At 40.7% G+C, this 21520-nt stretch overlaps 1 protein-coding gene across 2 annotated transcripts in view; it reads right to left on the reverse strand.

Moving 5' to 3' along the window:
* Nucleotides 1–2202: 2202 nt before the first annotated feature.
* Nucleotides 2203–21520, reverse strand: part of OTOF (otoferlin) — a 256471-nt gene continuing 237153 nt past the window's right edge. Inside the window, exons 34-43 of one of the 2 annotated variants that reach the window (XR_005778099.1) lie at nucleotides 20740–20910; nucleotides 19438–19598; nucleotides 19206–19348; nucleotides 18481–18569; nucleotides 15901–15999; nucleotides 11167–11408; nucleotides 10882–11060; nucleotides 10635–10735; nucleotides 2474–2733; nucleotides 2203–2350 (exon numbers count right to left, since the gene is read on the reverse strand). Coding sequence is in view for 1 of the 2 variants with exons in the window: in XM_040427092.1 (XP_040283026.1) it covers nucleotides 5232–5412; nucleotides 10635–10735; nucleotides 10882–11060; nucleotides 11167–11408; nucleotides 15901–15999; nucleotides 18481–18569; nucleotides 19206–19348; nucleotides 19438–19598; nucleotides 20740–20910 (1366 nt within the window). In the remaining variant the exon portion in view is untranslated. Of the gene's footprint in view, nucleotides 2351–2473; nucleotides 2734–4446; nucleotides 5413–10634; nucleotides 10736–10881; nucleotides 11061–11166; nucleotides 11409–15900; nucleotides 16000–18480; nucleotides 18570–19205; nucleotides 19349–19437; nucleotides 19599–20739; nucleotides 20911–21520 lie in introns of those variants that run through there. The other variant, XM_040427092.1, reaches the window with a different exon arrangement.

Genomic DNA, 21520 nt, shown 5'->3' on the forward strand with positions numbered 1-21520 from the left:
TACTGTCTGCAGAGCTGTGTATCTAATCCTATCCTGTGTGATACTGTCTGCTGAGCTGCGTATCTAATCCTATCATGTGTGATACTGCCTGCTGAGCTGTGTATCTAATCGTATCCTGTGTGATACTGCCTGCTGAGCTGTGTATCTAATCCTATCATGTGTGATACTGTCTGCTGAGCTATGTATCTAATCGTATCATGTGTGATACTGTCTGCTGAGCTGTGTATCTAATTTTATCATGTGTGATTCCGTCTGCTGAGCTGTGTATCTAATCCTATCCTGTGTGATACTGTCTGCTGAGCTGTGTATCTAATCGTATCATGTGTGATACCGTCTTCTGAGCTGTGTATCTAATCCTATCATGTGTGATACTGCCTGCAGAGCTGTGTATCTAATCCTATCCTGTGTGATACTGTCTGCTGAGCTGCGTATCTAATCATATCATGTGTGATTCCGTCTGCTGAGCTGTGTATCTAATCCTATCCTGTGTGATACTGTCTGCTGAGCTGTGTATCTAATCGTATCATGTGTGATACCGTCTTCTGAGCTGTGTATCTAATCCTATCATGTGTGATACTGTCTGCTGAGCTGTGTATCTAATCCTATCCTATGTGATACTGTCTGCTGAGCTGTGTATCTAATCCTATCATGTGTGATACTGTCTGCTGAGCTATGTATCTAATTATATCGTGTGTGATACTGACTGCTGAGCTGTGTATCTAATCCTATCCTGTGTGATACTGTCTGCTGAGCTGTGTATCTAATCCTATCCTGTGTGATACTGTCTGCTGAGCTGTGTATCTAATCCTATTCTGTGTGATACTGTCTGCTGAGCTGTGTATCTAATCTAATCCTGTGTCATACTGTCTGCTGAGTTGTGTATCTAATCCTATCCTGTGTGATACTGTCTGCTGAGCTGTGTATCTAATCCTATCCTGTGTGATACTGTCTGCTGAGCTGTGTATCTAATCCTATTCTGTGTGATACTGTCTGCTGAGCTGTGTATCTAATCGTATCATGTGTGATACTGTCTGCTGAGCTATGTATCTAATCGTATCATGTGTGATACTGTCTGCTGAGCTGTGTATCTAATTTTATCATGTGTGATACTGTCTGCTGAGCTGTGTATCTAATCCTATCCTGTGTGATACTGTCTGCAGAGCTGTGTATCTAATCCTATCCTGTGTGATACTGTCTGCTGAGCTGCGTATCTAATCCTATCATGTGTGATACTGTCTGCTGAGCTATGTATCTAATCGTATCCTGTGTGATACTGCCTGCTGAGCTGTGTATCTAATCCTATCATGTGTGATACTGTCTGCTGAGCTATGTATCTAATCCTATCCTGTGTGATACTGTCTGCTGAGCTGTGTATCTAATCGTATCATGTGTGATACCGTCTTCTGAGCTGTGTATCTAATCCTATCATGTGTGATACTGCCTGCTGAGCTGTGTATCTAATCCTATCCTGTGTGATACTGTCTGCTGAGCTGTGTATCTAATCGTATCATGTGTGATACCGTCTTCTGAGCTGTGTATCTAATCCTATCATGTGTGATACTGCCTGCTGAGCTGTGTATCTAATCCTATCCTGTGTGATACTGTCTGCTGAGCTGTGTATCTAATCGTATCATGTGTGATACCGTCTTCTGAGCTGTGTATCTAATCCTATCATGTGTGATACTGCCTGCTGAGCTGTGTATCTAATCCTATCATGTGTGATACTGTCTGCTGAGCTGTGTATCTAATCCTATCCTATGTGATACTGTCTGCTGAGCTGTGTATCTAATCCTATCATGTGTGATACTGTCTGCTGAGCTATGTATCTAATTATATCGTGTGTGATACTGACTGCTGAGCTGTGTATCTAATCCTATCCTGTGTGATACTGTCTGCTGAGCTGTGTATCTAATCCTATCCTGTGTGATACTGTCTGCTGAGCTGTGTATCTAATCCTATTCTGTGTGATACTGTCTGCTGAGCTGTGTATCTAATCTAATCCTGTGTCATACTGTCTGCTGAGTTGTGTATCTAATCCTATCCTGTGTGATACTGTCTGCTGAGCTGTGTATCTAATCCTATCCTGTGTGATACTGTCTGCTGAGCTGTGTATCTAATCCTATTCTGTGTGATACTGTCTGCTGAGCTGTGTATCTAATCTAATCCTGTGTCATACTGTCTGCTGAGCTGTGTATCTAATCCTATCATGTGTGATACTGCCTGCTGAGCTGTGTATCTAATCCTATCATGTGTGATACTGTCTGCTGAGCTGATGTAGCTAAGCCAATCATGTGTGATAGTGTCTGCTCTGCCTATTATGTGAGAAGCTGATGTAGCTTAGCATCTCATGCGTCGTACCCTCTACTGAGCTGTGTATCTAAGCCAATCATGTGTGATACTGTCTGCTGAGCTGTGTATCTAATCCTATCCTATGTGATACTGTCTGCTGAGCTGTGTATCTAATCATATCCTGTGTGATACTGCCTCAGAGATCCACATGACTCACTATGGAATGCTGCATCGGGGTATCTAAGCTGATCCACCCTTCATTTGCCCGGGTTCAGGAATCTCTGGTTGAGCACCCCTGGCACCGTATACAAAGATAGCGCCACAAACACCAGCACAATGAGCGCCAGGAGCAAACCGAACAAGTGCCACTTGTAATGTCTCCAGAGCAGCACTCCCACGATACGCAGAGGCGTCAGCAGCCACATTAGACTGGTATTAGGACGACTGGAGCCGCGGATTCACCATTTTATTGTAACAAACGATAAAACAACAAACACAGAAACAGACGAAACGGGAAGAAAAAAAAACAACAGAAAAACAAATTATAATTCATTCCGCGAAACTTACAAATAAATTTCTTTACAAAGTTCACAACTCAAATTGGTGCAAAGCAGGAGACGACTGCCTACAACGAGGGAGGGGACAAAACGAAAGCGGTATTGCTATGAGGGAGGAGCTAGTGATGTCGCGATGAGGTCACACTTCAAACACAAACTAGGACTGCATGGGTTAATGGTGGCCAGAGTTTCCCTAGTGTTCATGAGCGGTCTGTCCTGACGTTGTGCCGTGTTGATGGCGTATTGCATCGGTTTCTGTTGTGTTTTTTTATATATACGGTGTTGGCTTCATCGGTCGTCATCGCAGCAGCTCCGTCAAAATAAATGTAAAAAACTGTGTTCTAGGAAAATGTAAAGATGTCACAATCTTTACAACCAAGACTAGAGCTAGACTGCCGTGGGACATGAAACGCGCCGCTGCCAGAGCCGCATAATGCCATGGCCTTAGAGGATGCAGCTTTGGTCGCATCTAGAGATGAGCGAATTTCAGGTTACGAAACTCGTTCACGCATCGTTTACTCGTAAAAGCAGAATTGCGTTATGGATTCCGTTACCAGGGACCAGAACGTAATTCTCCTTTAGAGGCATTCCGTCATAATAGAAGTCTATGGGCTGCATAACAGATCCTTCCGGAGAGGACTCCCCTGCATAGCAGAAACGGGACGGATCCGTTATGCAGCCCATAGAATTCTATTATGACGGAATGCCTCTAAAGGAGAATTACGTTCTGGTCCCTGGAAACGGAATCCATAACGCAATTCTGCTTTTACGAGTAAACGATGCGTGAACGAGTTTCGTAACCTGAAATTTGCTCATCTCTAGTCACATCTCAAAAGTCACCAATCTCTCTTTGGGAATTATTCTCTGTTTCCCTCAAAAAGAAAGCCAAAATTGCATGAAACATACTTGACCTCAGATTTCACTTTTTTTTTACTCTTCAGATTTTCGGTGTTTTAGGTGGATTATTTCTATAATGCTCTTAAAAGGCTGCGAAGGGTCTAAAGCTTTCTAAAAAGAATAACCCGAAAAAAAAAACTGAAACGCGATAGCGCTGAATTTGATCATTTAAAAATTGCAAGTGAATGAATTAAAAAATGGCGTTTGATTTTTGGAAGGTCGATAGGGTCGAAGCCATTCGTCAATATCTTAATTTATAAAATTATCTTCATTTAATGGAAAAAAAAACTATTACGTGATGTAGGAAAATACAAATTTGTTCAACTGATCTTTTAAATTTTTGTTCAAAAATGTTGTGACTAATATTGTGCTCTTTTTGAAATAAAATTATTTGAAAATAGATTCTTTGTTCTCTGCGTCAGTGCGTTTGCTTGAGTATTTGGGCTTTGTAGCGGTAAGGCAAAAAAGTGCGGTTTCTCAAGAAACGCATTTTGTTCTAAGGGGGGGGGGGGGGGCGAGACCTTTGGAATTATTTTGTAACTATTGAGGTCACACCCCCACATGGAGGATCAAATGTAATTTAAATCTGTAAATCAGTGGCCCTCGATGAGGTCTCCAAACAGTCCACTGACTTAACGTGGTTTTGGTTGAAATCTACAACTTTGGGTGCCGTTTTTTTACAGGAAAGTTGTCGATTTGGTAAATTGAAAGGATCGATTTCATCATTTCCAATTGCAATTTTTTGCAAATCAAGACCGAATCGGCATTTGCATACATTGGATGCAACACTGGAAGTCAAAGTTGGATGTAATTAGTAGATTAGAGCATCTGTACTCCACTCAATTTGATGGCCCAAAATCATCTGCCTACTGGACAGAAATGTTAGTGCCACCACCTCTGATTTTGGACCTTCCTGTGTCCTAGGTGTCAAGGAATTTCAAGCATTGTCCCATATGCCCCCTCTTTCTGATGGGTGAGCTCACAGAGGAGAAGGCCACCTATGATATGGTGTGGGAAGAGTCTTATATTGCTTTTCTTAGCTCATTATCTTTGGGGTCTTCTAAAATGTAGGTAATGTGAATGGGCCTGTCTCAGTGACCAATTCCCTTTAATGCCACAATTGAACAGCATGTAGGCCATGCAGAAGGTTTGCACGGGGCAAAACTTGTAAACTCACACGAAGAACATAGTTGCACGGATAGATCTATTTCAAACATTCTCCTAGGAAAACCTCCTAAGAATAGAGCATCCATGTCATCAGCTCGAAGGGTTCTATGTCTACGGGAAAATACAACTCCAAGGTTGGTTCTTGACCCTCAGTTGGACTTTTCCCTTCTGGGCTTCTCAGAAGAAATGCTAAAGTAATTCACACAGAATACATTTTTGTGTTGAAACCCCCTGACAATACTATACAGTCTATGGTGGAAAGAACAAACATCTTCTTGAGAAAGCATAGGCACTGCTGAGTCTATTCTCCCAGGCATCTCTTCATGCTCCCAGCAGTTTCTTGACCATGTATCCTGGCATGCTATACAGGAAGAGCGCCACCATGGCCAAAAGTAGCAACGCCAGGACGATCTTAATGATGAGCCACTTGTATCGGTTACAGATGAGGTACTTTATGGATTTTAGTGGGTTGAGGAACCAGATGAAAGAAGTGTCGGGCCGACTGTCCAAGGCAGCATGAAAGAAAATAAGCAGGAGGAGTGGGGGAGGATGGTGGAAGAAGGAGCAGGAAGAAGTAGACATTGTTAGTAAGTCAATCATTACTGGAGGTGACTTCCTGAAATGTAAAATTAGTTGGATTAGTACAAATACATTAGTATGTGGTAGGAAAGTGCAGTCATGACTGGAACTCATTCTTTTGATGGCAAAGAACCTGAATCTTGTAGAACAGATTAATTAATGAAAGCATTGATCTGATCGGCTTCTGTGAGGGCAACCTCTTCATTTGATTATGAAGACCTAATGTCCAAATGTTTTTCACCCCATACCTACTAGAGTGTTGGTATTCCACTAGGGATTCTAGGTTAACACACAGCATGCCACTACCCATAAGGGTGTTGATATCTCACCATGGATCATTGCCTAACCACCAAGATATTGCCTAGGGTGCTATAAATTATACCTTTTGTCACTGATACCTACTAATATTGGTACTTCACCATTGACCATCAGCTATCCTTCATGACAGCAATACCCAACTGGATGTTGATGCCCACAAAAGATTATACCAATACCAACTAGGTGCTAATGGGCAGGCATAGGTGATGCCTTCAGACACCAGTACCCACTGGTGCTGATGCTCCACAATGAGTCATAAGCTACCCTTCAAAACACTAATACTCAATAGTGTTGATGTCCACCAAGGATCATACCTTAATTAGGGTGCTAGTTCTGTAAATAACGGTAGGTCCTATCTATCCACCATGGATCATAATGTAGCCCTCAGTACTGAGCAGGATGTTTTATGCTCTACCAGAAGTCTCTGGCTATTCCTTAGTAGATCATCACCCGCTGTTGCTCCACCATTGATCATGGGCTAGCCTTTTGGACAAACATTGCCATCGATCTCCTGTACATTTACATAGTACATGAGTGATTCAAGGCCTTAGGATTGATGCTCCATAACACATAAAGCATTTGACCTCCATGTCTAGTGTAAAGAACTTGAAATATATATATATATATATATATATATACACACACAATTATCTCAGATGTTACACCTGAAGGGCAGTCAGCGAATTATATGAGATCTTCATTGAAGGTTTTTTTTCTTTCAAAAACTTACAACAAAAAAAGTGGGAGAATTTAGGGAGAACGTTGCAGAAATGATGTACATCATCTCACCCCAACTCTCACCCAAAAAAATCTTCTATCTAAGAGTGATTCCAGAATAGTTCAGGATCAGGGTCATTTTGGTCTTCAGGACTACACACACTTTAGCCATTTTTAAATTTATGGCTATAACTATTTTATTTGCTGGGCTAGCTATGTGTTTTTTTATTTTCAGTTTATATTTGTGTAAATTTATTTTTTACATTTTGTTTAGGCTTTTATAGTTTGAACATTTTTTTTGTAAATATGATTTTCTATATTTTAGCTATTTTGTTCCAGTATTATCATTAAATAGACTTTTTATTTAAGTTCCTCATTGTCATCCACAAATGTCAATACATTACATGTCCAGTTTCCAATCTTCAGGTCTTGCTGAGCAGTATGACTACAGTGAGGGACTTTTTGGAGGTTATTTTTTTGTGTATTTTTCCATTTTTTTTTTTTTTTTTATCGAAATCCAACCAGTTAGGGCTGTCTTGGGTGTAGTTCGACCTAGCGGCGGCCTCCTAGTACCTGCATCCTCACAACCAGGTGACTAGTCACATGGCCAACAGGACCAGCAGAGGAAATCACTTCTATCTTTTCTGCAGGGTCCCTGGCATTGAAGGACCTGGCATTTGACTGCTCTATCACTCGGACAGCCGGCTAAAATCTGCATCATAAGTATACTATGGTGCAAGCTCTAGGGAACTGGACCACCTGCTGTAAATATATGGTGGACAGCCCTTAACCAATTAAGACATTACATGACTAATTACTAGAAAGCCTCCTGCACACAGCAATGCCATGTGGACAGAGCCTCTACTGAAGAATACAAAGTCCCGACAGTTCTACATTACGGAGCTGCAAGTGCCCTCTGTGGTCATTTGTGGTAAGATATGTTCATAACATGGCATCTAATGGAACATGACACAATTGTTTTCATGTGCTTGGTGTAAAATCAGAGCATGATCTCAGGGCAGTCTATGGGTACCATGTCACATAGTATAAATTGCCCATACTATTTCCTTAGCTGCCGGGGTGAGAGTCAGGAAATGTACAGAAAAAGTGGAAAACTCTCTAGAAAAATGAGATAGAGTGACATATTGGAAGGACAGTACCATCACAGAGGTCCTCAGGCTCCGAGAATTTTCTTCACCAAGTATCCAGGCAAAGAGTACAGGAATAATCCCACCATGAGAAGAAGTAGTATGAGGATAAGGATTTTCAGAATCAGCCAGCGGTAAGTATGCCAAATGAAGTAACGGATAGACTTCAAAGGGTTGAGAAACCAAATAAAGCTGGTATCTGGCCGGCTGGTGCAGAGAAGATGGTGGTGACGGTGAGACGGAAAGTCAGAAAGGAAGAAGGAGGTAAAGAGAAAAATAAAAAAGGAGCAAAATGAGAGAGTCAATGAAAGATAAAATGGATCAGGAATGAAAGTCAGTAAGAGGCCATATCATGCAAAAGATTACCACAAACCCAACATTTATTGGGGTCTATAAATGTTTTTATAGTAGTAGAGAGCTGGTCATAGACACCAAGATCAGACAAACATTCCCGAGAAGAGCAAGGACTCAAATTTGGCAATTACTCTAGAGTAAAAATAAGAGCTTTCTGCTATTAACAAACATATCAAGTGTCCAACTTTAGGCCTTTTTACTGCTTTCTGCCTCGGGACATCCATCAAAACACATCCACTGGACCCGAATGTATTAAACCCAGGTGGCCCGCCATAGTATGTTACTCCGTGATCGGTTCTCCTCACTTTATACACATCTTTACAGTGCAGGATCTTGTCCTTAGTCCCCATCAACAAAATATGAGCCATCAGGAAGTCAGCAGAACGAGAAAGTACACGGGTGGGCTATGACGTAACGATGTGGACTTATTAGGTTGAGGTTAAGGTCTGAGTGGCTAAACACCTGGTAATGGACTAGGGCCTGAACCTGGATGAATGAGCACCTGCCTCTTAATGAACATCTGGGTGATTACAGGCAGGGACGGACTGGAAACTGAAAGTGGCCCTGGAAAAAATACTAAAAGTGGCCCTGTTTTGTAGTTGCGTCTAAATTGATGGAAGGCAGGGCCAGCGATACTATAGTGTGGCACATTATACCTCCCCAACAGAGCCAAATACCACAGTCCACCACAAAATACTGACAGCAGCACAAAATACATCCCCAAAAGCTTCCAGTGGCCGGCCGTGAGGCGGTCCCCTGGGCATCGGCCCACCGGGAAATTTCCCTGTAAGGTCTATGGCCAATCCGCTCCTGATTGCAGGGTTCTGGATAAGCTAATACTTGACTCAGGGTGTCTGTAGGAGTACCTAGCAATGGCTCTAGGTGGGCATCTAAGAGCTTAACACTGGGCAAACGTCTGGATGGGTTAGCAGCTCTGGCTTGACATCTGAATATGCAATCTACTGGCTCTAGGTGTCCAGCAATGGCTTTCAGGATATCCAAGCTTCTAACCATATGGCAGTATATAAGTCTTACCGTTATTTACACTTTGAATAGCTCTGCTAATTACCCCCAAAACCTTACTATTTTGATGCTGTATGGCCCTGTGATTTGAGCACTGTATGGCCATGTGATTTGAGCACTATATGGCCCTTATATTTGAGCACTGTATAGACCTGTTAATTGAACAGTGTATGCCACTGTTATTTGTCCACTGTATAGTCCTGTTATTTGACCACTATATGGCCGTTATTTTAGCACCACATGGCCCTGTCATTTGAGCACTGTACAGTACCCTTATTTGAGCACTGTAAAGACCTTTTATCTAAGCACTCTATGGCTCTGTTATCTAAGCACTCTATGGCTCTGTTATCTGAGCACTCTATGGCTCTGTTATCTGAGCACTCTATGGCTCTGTTATCTGAGCACTCTATGGCTCTGTTATCTGAGCACTCTATGGCTCTGTTATCTGAGCACTCTATGGCTCTGCTATCTGAGCACTCTATGGCTCTGCTATCTGAGCACTCTATGGCTCTGCTATCTGAGCACTCTATGGCTCTGCTATCTGAGCACTCTATGGCTCTGTTATCTAAGCACTCTATGGCTCTGTTATCTAAGCACTCTATGGCTCTTGTTGTGGAAATTTTATTATTTCTACAACACTCTTATCTGAGCACTCTATGGCTCTGTTATCTGAGCACTCTATGGCTCTGTTATCTGAGCACTCTATGGCTCTGTTTTCTGAGCACTCTATGGCTCTGTTATTTGAGCACTCTATGGCTCTGTTATCTGATGACTCTATGGCTCTGTTATTTGAGCACTGTACAGTCCTAATATTTGAGCACTGTATGGCCCTGTTATCTGAGTACTCTATGGCTCTGTTATCTGAGCACTCTGTGGCTCTGTTATCTGAGCACTCTGTGGCTCTGTTATCTGAGCACTATGTGGCTCTGTTATCTGAGCACTCTATGGCTCTGTTATCTGAGCACTCTATGGCTCTGTTATCTGAGCACTCTATGGCTCTGTTATCTGAGCACTCTATGGCTCTGTTATTTCAACACTCTAAAGTCCTGCTTTCCGAGCACTCTATGGCTCTGTTATTTGAGCACTGTACAGTCCTATTATTTGAGCACTGCATGGCCCTGGCATCTGAACACTCTATAGCCCTGTTATTTGAGCACAGTATAGCCCTGTTATTTGAGCCTTTATTACATGTATTATATTTTAGATACACAAGAGAATTCGGTTGTTCAGCTAATTATATTTAGAGGGTTCTGTAATTAGGGCTAAAATTAGTAAATGGGCTAATTGTCAGTGAGATTTTGGACAGCATGGCTTATTCATTAAGAAGGTGTGGCTACAAGGATGCTAAAGGGTCAAAGTGTTGCTACAGCTGACTACAGTGCCTATATCCCTGAAAAAGATTCTGTAATGTTGCCCACTATGTCCTATAGTTTTGTTTCCATCGTCTTTCTGGCTCATTTGTTTCAGTGAATTTCTGCTCCTGGTTGACTGTCTACACGATCAGAGTGGTCTCTATTTCTCACTATGTTGAGGATTATCTCAATGGTAACATGGCCGGAGTAGACCTTACAATAACCTCACTTACTTTGGTTTTTCAAGTGGATCTGGTTCATTACGACCCAGTCCAGCTGGAGATTTCTCCGCTTCTTCTGCCGTCATGAGGTGAAGTTCTGCTTCTACTTTACCCTAAAAAGAATAAAAGAAAGTAACCTCTTACCATCGATCAGCTACCTTTATCCAAAAAGATACTGCAAGTTCAAAAATATCTCCTTTTTGGTAGCAAGAAATACAAATTTTATGGAAATTGAATTTCAAATTAATTTCCGTCTTACAGTGAGCTCCATCTCATCATTTTCATTCCGGGCAACGAATGGCCACCATCCTTTCACCCTCTTCTGTTTAAAGATTGAGACCATTGGCAAATCAACTTCTGGGGCCGCCATGTCTATGGAGCACTGCTTCGCTGTCTTTGCTCCACGAGGAAAACGGTTCAAGTCGAGCTCAATTGCACCTGTTGGGGAAATATGTTAAGGGTTCAATAACTTATTTCATCCTTTAAACCTTTTTATTCTCAGGTCTCATCAGCGATGAAAAGAAAATCCACCAAATTGACCTACCGAGGAAATCATCAGCAGAGAAGTGGTCGGCGTCCCAGACCTGAAGAGTAAGACGTGCTGGGATCTTGTACTCAGTCTCATCCCAAGAGAACATGGATTCTTTCTTGGAGATGACAATCTTCTCTTCGGCCATCAAATAGTCAAATGGGAAGAGAAACCTCCAGTTGAAATTTCCCTCACCAGTAAGGGAATGGTAATGGACATCGGTGTCTTGTTTATCTTCCTGCTGACCTTTCAGCCACCTGAATATTCCAACAAAGTCAAAGGAAGAAGAAAGTTAATTTCTTCATTTTAAATTATACATTTTTGCATTTTTTAAGGGGAAAAGTAAAAAAAAAATGATCAAAATAAAAATATTATGAAATCGTTATCAGGAATTTTTTTTGGGCCATAATACTAAGATTGTATATTAGATGGTTAGGAATCTGGCATTTTTCAAGTATTAAAGAGATTGTACAGGATTAGAGTCTCTTCCAGAAACAGCGCCACACCCATCTACAGGTTGTGTCTGGTATTGCAGTTCTGCATCATTGAAATGGATGGGGCTGTGCTGTAACCTGTAGGAAGAAATCAGCAATTTTTTTTTTTTTAAATACTGTTCAACCCTTTTAATTAAAAAATAATTTAAAAATAAATAAAATATATTTGCAAGATCAAATGTATAATTTTTTTTTACGGATCCTATATAATTTCTTCTTAGGCTACTTTTACATTAGTGTTTTTGCTGCATATGGCAGGGTCCAGGAAAAACGCTTCCGTTACTGATAATACAACCGTCTGCATCCGTTACGAACAGATCCGGTTGTATTATCTTTAACATAGCCAAAACGGATCCATCATCAACTCCATTGAAAGTCAATGGGGGACGGATTCATTTTCTATTGTGGCAGATTGTGGCAGAGAAAACTGATCCGTCCCCATTGTCTTGCATTGGGGGTAATGCCGGATCCGTCTTGCTCCGCATCTCAGGACGGAAAAAAAACCCGCAGCATGCTCTCCGATATGAGAACGGAATGCGTTTTGGAGCATTCCATTCTGTTCAGTTCAGTTTTGTCCCCATTGACAATGAATGGGGACAAAACTGAAGCGTTTTTTTCCGGTATTGAGACCCTATGACTGAACTCAATACCGGAAAACTAAAGCGCTAGTGTGAAAGTTATTATTTTTGGTAGTAAGCTACTCTCAATATACATGATGTATAGCAAAGCATAAAGCTGTCATTCGTACAAGGAAATCTGAGGACATTTTATTTAATTAATTTAATAAAAAGTTTTCATGCAAAACTCAAAGATTCCTAAAAATGCAAATGTTTTTTAAGAATATTTCAAATTAAATTAAGAATATTCTTAAATAAAAAAAATGGCTCTAATTTTTTTTCTTAATTTTTTATTTGTGTTTTCTTACATTGTAAACAACATAGACTCTTCCCTTACATTGAGAAGTTTTAAACTTGAATTTACTGCATTATTATTACAAATATTTTCCTATTTCATTTAGTTACATTTTAATGTTTTTTTCCAAATATATATTTCAGCTGATTCTAAACATTTTCTGGGTTATACGCTTATTGATTATTGAAACTCACGATTAAATATATTTTCAGTAATTATAAAAATGATGTGTATGGAATCGGGAGCCAAAAAGACTATTTTTTATTTTTTTTTAGTTCCTTTATAAACACATTTTATGACATTTTTAACACATTTTTACAGACACATAAATCTTACACAATAATATACAACACAGAAACAACCATTCTTCCTATAGTTAAAGACGCGCATGCAAACGCACACTTCAAAAACACACACTGGCACAAACCACCCGCCAACATGCCCCCCGAGAATGAAAATGGACAGCCACGCAGACAGATGGAACTGCCACCATTACCCCTTAGAGCTAATTTACTGGTATGGTTTCCAGGTCCGCCATTTGCAATATGCTAACCAATACGTCAACCAATCAGAAGTGACCAGTCATTGCTATGGCGCGGTTATTACCAGCACCCGGACGGCTGCCAAGGTCGAGGGTAACTTTTGCAGCGCATTCAGTAAATGAGCTTTACTATAAAAGGAGAAAGTAGAACTCCAGGAGAGGAAAGTGGGAGCTGGCATGCCATGCAAATGCTCCAGTAATGGAGAGCCTCTACCCTATGAACTACCGTTCTTCGGAGTTAACCTCATTGTTGCTGAAGGGGCCGACAATGGCCGCTTAAATCCCTTTCAGAAACAAAAAGGTTATGAAGAAACTTACCTGCTTTCAAGAAACACAATGCAAAAATAATGGCGTAATGGGAAACAGCCCCTTGGTTCTTATTATCTTATTTAATTGGCGCAAACACATGAAACACACTGTGTGCAGTCACACCTGCTCCTCAGAGCATCGCCAGCTGGTGGGATTGTGTGGTGGTACCGGGGCAAGAAAGACCTCTCCAGTCCTGAGGGTAGACATCATACTGAAGAGCAAAGATAGCTATCGGACACCCAATAAATATGATGTGGATTGTGGAAAATTACAGTACATTACATTTTTGTCAGATAATTATATTCTTAGATTTAATTTTTCTATATTTATTGTATTTATTTTTTTACATAATACAATTTTAGTTTGTTATAGCTTTTATTCTAATATGTGTTTAATTAACATAATTTTTTATTTATCTTAAGTTAGCTAACTTTTATTATTTTATTTCAATTACATTTTTTCTTCAATTTCACTTTTCATGTTTCATGTTCTTTATTTGATTAAATTTTTCATGTTATGTGTATTTTAATGTTTGCATTTTTATATTCTTTTCTGTTCTTTTTTTTTTGCATTTTTAAAAATTTTTTTAATCATGCATTTTTACATATCTAGTTTTTCAAATCTAAAAAAGTCCTGCAACTATTGAAAATGTAAAGGGTTCTCCAGTTTCATAATGATTTGGGGTACAAACACTGCATATTTTTGCATCATATATCTGTTTTTCATGTCAGCTTCCTTCCCGTTATTGGCATTGCTGCATCCTGGCAGGATGTTTACAAACAGTTTACATGCAGAACTTCTTGTTTTCTTCAGTTTCCTGTTGGGTTTTCCAACCAATGCCAGCATGCTGAGATGCTTCTCTGCGTTTGTTCCATCTATCACACTGTACACCTCCCCTCTTAGGCAATGCAAGCCCTATGAAAAATTACAGAGCAAAGCATGCTGGATGTGATTAGAAACTCCAGCAGGAAGGTGATGAAAACAGGAAGTGCTGCATGTAAACTTCCTGCCAGGATGCAGTGATGCTGAGAACAGGGGAAGGAAAGTGCTGACATGAAACCCAGGTATATGGAACAAAATATGCAGTGTTTGGAGTACTCTGGGCAGATTTTAAAAAACTATGAAACCTGAGAATATTTTAATGCCATAAAAGCATTCCATTTCTTTATTTTTATGGCAAGAAATATACTCAGAGCGTTTGAAAATCTTTTTAAATAAGTCCTATAAAATGGACATTAATATGAAAGCTGTGGGGGTATATTCTTAGGGAACTGCTGTTGTGGGATTAGCAGCTTGATTGTAATCATTTATTTTATTGACCACTTTCATGGGCGTTATTATGGTCCAATACAACCTCTTTGAGATGACCACCTATAATTGTATTGAAAAGTAGTCTTCTAGAGAGGTGGTCTCCCCAAGGAAGATGACAAGCGTTTATAATATATGGTGGAACTGGATATCTGGCATAGGAACTCTGGACCCTCTCAAAAAGGTGGTCTTCCGGAGAGGTCTCACTGTATTTTACAAAAAAAGACTTTTTTGACAGGGACAATGAAATAAATTAATATTTTTAGAGTTTAAAAAAAAATATTAAATAAGCCTGAAAACACAATATAGAGCAAAAATTTGAAAATATGAAATAAAAAAGTAGCAGTATGCAAATAAGACCAAAAGTAAACCAAGTATATTATGCTAGCAATAAAACATGGGAAAAAAAGTAATCATCTATAGAGCGATATATATTTTTAAATCTACTAAGTTTAAAATTTGAAGCAAACACATAATAAAAAATTATAAATAATAATTCTGATAATTTGCTCTTCTTCTTGAATTTTGGGCAAATCATGGTGGATGAGTCTTAAGAAGCAATGCCATATTTTAAAAACGTTTGAGACCCCAGAATTTATTTTCTTTGCCCTCAGAAACTGAAGAGTAATTTCATGTGATTAAAATAACCCAACAGAACCACCACATGGCAACCCGAACACGAGCTAGAGATGGGAGCGGGCCAACAAAGAATGCAGCATACCAGTGCAGTTCAGTGCAGTGAGACAAGCAGCAATGAGTGACAGGGGATATGCACATTCTGTTTGCCCAGGGAGAAGGGTGAGGCAGGTTAGAGGGGGGGTGGGCCGTGGGTGCGAGAGGGGACGGGCCGTGCATCATTACCCCTTAACATAGATGTCAGACATCTTCTCTCCTGTCATGAAAGCATCATCTTCTAAAATCACTTCATCAGTGTTCCAAATTATAACACGCAGCTCAAAACTAGTGGACAACAGCACCACGATAAACACCAAGAAGAAAGACAAAAAAAAAGAACCAAACAAAAAAAAAAAAAGCAAAATTTTTGTTATTCACGCACAACACAAAAGCGTAAAACCGGCAACAACAGCAGCATAGGAACCAGTGTGTGCGGCACAAATGTACACAGAAGCCCACACATAACACAAAGGCAGGTTTTTTGGAATTTTTGCGTTCGCTGGTACGTACCCCCTTACAAAAATGTCACTAGACTTTTCTCCTGTGAAGTAATCATCATCTTCCAGTATTACCTCATCAGTATTCCATATTATCACTCTAAGCTCGTATCTGGTAAGGAGATAGTGAGATTAGTGAGATGTGGTGCCATGAAAGGACGATGGGAGTGGTTGGGATACTGGAGATGTTGGAGCTGGTCACCTCCTGCTACTGCCATCCCTTGGTCGGTCTACCTGGAATCGAAGGGCTACGGACAGGTGTTAAAGACTGAAGCTGACCACCCTACATAGGGCTTGTATGGGACTACCAGGTTCTAACGGGGTTTCCAAGCCATAAAAAATGCTAAATAACCCAGATACATCCTAAAATAACAAAAAATAATGACTTACCTTATAACCCTCCCCTGCCACGCTGATAATTCCCTGGTTCCCGCTGGTCTTACTCATCTACTATGATGGCATATTGTCCCTACACATGACCACAACAGCCAATCATTGGTTCAGTGTTGACATGTTCACATTACTGATATCACTACTGGAGCCAGTAATTGGCTGCCATGTGGTGATGACATCATCACCGGAGCAGTGTAAAGAAAAACCAGCAGGGTCTCCGGGGAACAGTCAGTTCAGTAGTGGAGGGGGGAATTTAAAGTTTAATAAATAATTTTTTGGGGGGGCAACCCTTTTAATCAGCCATCCTGCTTTCACCCCCCCCCCCCATTCAAAAACAAACTGACAGGTTTGGGAAGTGAAACTAGGTCAATCGGGTAGGGCTGATATCTGTATGTATTCAGATAGAATATGAAATCTAAAAAAGATTTGCTGTGAGAAAATAAAATGATAACAAAAAGAAATAAAATAATATTAATAATGAAAAATAAAATAATCCTAAAAATACTAATAAAATTATAATCATGATTTTAAAATAATATTTTTTTTAGTACAGAAAAGTTGCTGACTAACTAATATTCTTTTTTATCCCAAAAATTTGCAGCTATAAAAGAATAAAAATAAATAATTGAAATAAAAATTATAAAATGTGTCGTGTTTTTTTATTTTTTATGGAGACACAATCATTACCAGAATATTACTATAGGTCGAGGTCAGAGTGATATGAATTTTTTTTGTTTGTTTTTGTTTTGGTAATTCGGACGCTTCACTGGCGGGCTATAACTGAATCAGCTCAGATTGCCTTATAATTTCTCTATTTTTATTCGAGGGGTTGTCCATACTTTTACAATATTGTTATGAAAGGATCTCCTTGGTGAAGAAAAACATACTCGCCTAACCGATACCATGATGCTCCTGTTCTGACGCTTCCGGTACCTTGTCAGTCTCTGCTTCCTGATCCCTTTCAACATACAGCAAATGTCTGTTTAGCCAATCACTGGCTGAGGCAGGGAACCACTGCGATCGGCGATTGGATGAGTGGTCCTTTCCTTCATGTTGAGAGGGACCAGTGGGGGATCAGTAAGCATCGGAACAGGAGTGGGGGGCGATTGGTCAGGTAAGTATGACTTATTTTTCAATAACACTATGTCAAGCCTTGAAATGGTCGGACAACCCTTTTAAAGAGGTTTTCAATATCGATAGCCTATTCATGGTCTGCGACTCCTAGCACCCTCACCGATCAGCTGATTGAAGAGGCAGTGGTTTTCTGGTGAGTGCCAGTGACGTCATGTTCATCGGTCACATGGCCTATGTACAGCTCAGTCCCATTCAAGTGAATTGGCCTGGCTGTAATACCAAGCACAGCCACTATACAATGTATGGCGCTGTCACTAGAGTGCTGTAGACTCTTCAAACAGCTGATCGGCAGGGGTGCCAGGAGCTGGACTCCTCACTGATCACATACTGATGACCTATCCTGAGGAGAGGTCATCAACACTGAACTCCACATACTCAGTACATACAAGTGACACACAAGAAATATATACACGTAAATGTGGGCTGCAGATCGACTTACCTGACGTGGATTTAATTACTTAGAGTTGATTAATTATAAGATACTGGAAATTTTATCATAATTGTTTGAATATGAAACAATATCAGTCAATGAGACAATCTACCTAAACATGACCCATATCCAGCCCACGGTGGTGGAAAGTTTTTGACCAAAACTAATATCTACGAGAATGTGGCTGGTTAGGAGATGGGTCCTAATGACTATCGCTCGGGCCTCATCATTACTAGACCCATTTCTTTAAAACGATATTCATGGAACAGGGAAAAATAAAAAATGGAGCGGGGCTTTTAGAAGATGACAAAATGAAATTTAACAATTAATGCCAGGGAGCTGCTGCAAAGCCAGATAAGATTAAGGAACAAAACAAACGATTATATACATTGGATTCTAATATCATAAAGGGATCATAAACTGGATCACTATGAATATATTAATGTACAATACAAAGATCCATCTGATCAGAGACTATCACAAGGAGGTAACCGCTACAGGTAGTAGTCTCATGGTACTTGGCACAGGGCTGACGAAGGTTGTTCTATGTTCCGCTCAGGACACACTAAGATGACGAGAGGATCGAGGGGTTATAAGTTCTAACAGCTTAGCAGTAAAATGAAGACTTTCTTTTACCTTTTCGGCTTCCTTGGAGAAATATCGATGGCAGGACCAGGCGCAGGCATGTCCATTGGGAACATGTCCACCCACATTTCTAAACGACCCTGAGAAAAACAGACCCCAGCAATCAGTGGATGGAGTAAATAGGAAATGTCTCCTTAGACACGTCCCAATGAAGAAGACATTTGCTATTTTATGGAGACAATTTATCTCCTTATGATATACACTTCCCTTATCCACCCTTGGGGGAAGATGGAGAGATGCCATGTTTACAGATGGAATCTGCACTCAGAAATCTCTTCTGCCTCTTTTAAGTGATCATCAGAATCTCAGTGCTAAGACCACCAGTCACAGCTAGATTTTCCTTCACCTAGGTCCTGTATCTAAATACTCTGCCAAAATATACTGCATATCAGAGTCTTTCCCACTAACTTAACTCCCTAAGAATGATCAAATCTACCGCTCCAAACCACTAGGACTTTTACACATATATGGTCAAATTCTGACTGCCTGTAGACACCACCAGGGGGAGCTCAAGGCATATTGAATTTCATAGCTATTATTGGACGCAATAAGTGAAGAAAGCTCCTGTGGGGAAGAAAGAAAAGCAGTTCAGTGGCCAGACCCCCTCTTACTAAGGATCCCATAGCTTTCACGTGGCTTGCCGCTGTAGTAGATAGACAACGCCACCAAAAAGACTACTTCAGAGAATATTTTTTTCAAGAAACAGTTACTATTACCTGCTCAATTCCTGGTTTGTCTGGATTTAGTAATGGCCTAGTCTCCACGTGTTCTGGAATCAACCGGCACCCAACTCGGGGGATCTCCTCCCAGTGGTGGAGAACTGAGAGGGCAAGATGTTCATCTGTCTGTTTCTTTTGACCTGAGGTTGAAGCCGTAAAACAATGAATGAGGAGTTGAAACTGGTCACAGAGATCTAGAACAGTGACTGTTTCCAGGTGACAGACTCACCATTTTCATCTTCGATCTCTGTTGGGCCGGTGAAGACACGATTCGTGACTTTGACTCGTCCCCCTGGACCAAAATGTGGACCATCAATCTTCCCTTCTTTGCAGAGTTTAGACAGGATTTGTGTCGGCTTCATGGGATCTCTCCACATATTATAGCCATGACTGTGAAGGTACACAAGAACTTCAGATGAACCCCAAAACTGGAATCAGTGGCTAAGGCTACTTTCACACTAGCGTTTCTATTTTTGGGTATTGAGATCCGTCATAGGGTCTCAATACCGAACAAAAACGCTTCAGTTTTGTCCCCATTCATTGTCAATGGGGACAAAACGTAACTGAACAGAATGGAATCCACCAGAAAGCATTCCGTTCCATTTGGTTGAGTTCTCATACCGGAGAGCAAACTGGTTTTCTTTCCGTCATGGGATGCGGAGCAAGATCGATCCGTCATGAGTCATGACCCACAATGCAAGTCAATGGGGACGGATCAGTTTTCTCTGACACAATAGAAAACGTATCCGTCCTCCATTGACTTTCAATGGAGTTCATGAGGGATCCATCTTGGCTATGTTAAAGATAATACAACCGGATCTGTTCATGGTTGTATTATCAGTAACGGAAGAGTTTTTGCTGAGACGTGTCGGATCTAGCAAAAACGCTGGTGTGAAAGTAGCCTAAGAACAAGAAATTTAATTGCCAAAAAAAACACCAGCAACTGGAATGGATAAAAGACCTTAAGAAGATCTCCAAAGGCTAAGGCGAGGACATCAATATTATAGCCCCAGAGAAACACTTTAAAGGAAACCTGTCAGGTTCTGGTGGTGTTTTGGGAGGTAAAAACCTTCTTACTATTGTCCTTCAGTTTCTTTCAAAGGTGTCCTTAGTTGCCCAAAAGTGTGTCTTGCTATATGCTAATTATCTGTTCAAGGTCAAAGTCATGGAGATGCTGCTGGAGGAGTCAGGATGTCCACACCCTAACCCTGCCTAGCCAGGGCTGACTGACAAGGAACGTCATCACAAGCCTAGCTGAAATCATGTATGTGCCTTTGTGGTCTACTTCCGCCACATGTGTAGTGAAGCACCCTGATTTACTGTACATTCCACAGAGGTAGACCACCAATGGCGGATGTACAAGGTTTTGGTTGGCTTGCAATGAGGTTCCCTGTCCTCAGGTACTTTTGGCTATTTGGAAAAAAAAAACATTCTGACAAGTTCCCGTGGTGACCTAAAAAACTGTGGTTCATTGATTACCATCCCGAGTAACCTAGAACTGGTAATTTAAGATAGGTGCATGTATACGTACATAGCATACGTCTGTGATATCCCGCATGTAGCTCGGTGCTTGCTGTAATAACGATTTTCCAAATCAATCTTGGTTTCTCCAATTAAATCGTCAGTTCCGACCAAGTCCCAGTCATATACAGCGACAGTGAGCATGGACTCCATAGGGAAAGTGGCTTCAATATCAAATGACCTGGTAAAAAATGGATATTAATGCACCCTGGGACATAATGACACCTCTCCAATGTGTCTAGTGGAGATCAGATTCACATTGACCTTAAATATTAGACACAACCCATGGATGAGTGTGGTGCTGTTTCTAGAAGAAAGCTATATTTTTCTAACCTTGAACAACCCCTTCAAAGTGTATATAGAATTGTTCTAAAGGTAGAGAGGTTTCCATAGCAGAAATCATTATTGTGCCTCCCTTCCCGTGCTGGTTTCACCCCAACCCTCCAGAATGTGAAGAACCCAGTTCTTGTGTACCCTTCAACCTCTTCCCTGTAGGCCAGAAGCATAGAATGGACATCCGGATGGTTCCTTCCCTTGTTAACTAATACTGTAGTGCCTGGAAAGTGGAGAAAGTGTGCTGAGGACACCCTTGTTCTCTGTTCTCAGGGGTTGAGGACATCCCTAGGCCTTACGGCACCTTTACTGGTTGAATCTATGCCCTAGTTTGATCGTTCTTTTCTGACTCATTCTACTTATCACTTTACTCCTCGAAATTTGCATATTCCTTCTACGAATTTGCTTGATGCTTATTTCTTCAAGTCTCTGGGACTCTCCTCATGCTGAACTTATGC

Source organism: Bufo bufo, chromosome 4 (genome assembly GCF_905171765.1).
Source record: "Bufo bufo chromosome 4, aBufBuf1.1, whole genome shotgun sequence".
Classification (NCBI taxonomy): domain Eukaryota; kingdom Metazoa; phylum Chordata; class Amphibia; order Anura; family Bufonidae; genus Bufo; species Bufo bufo.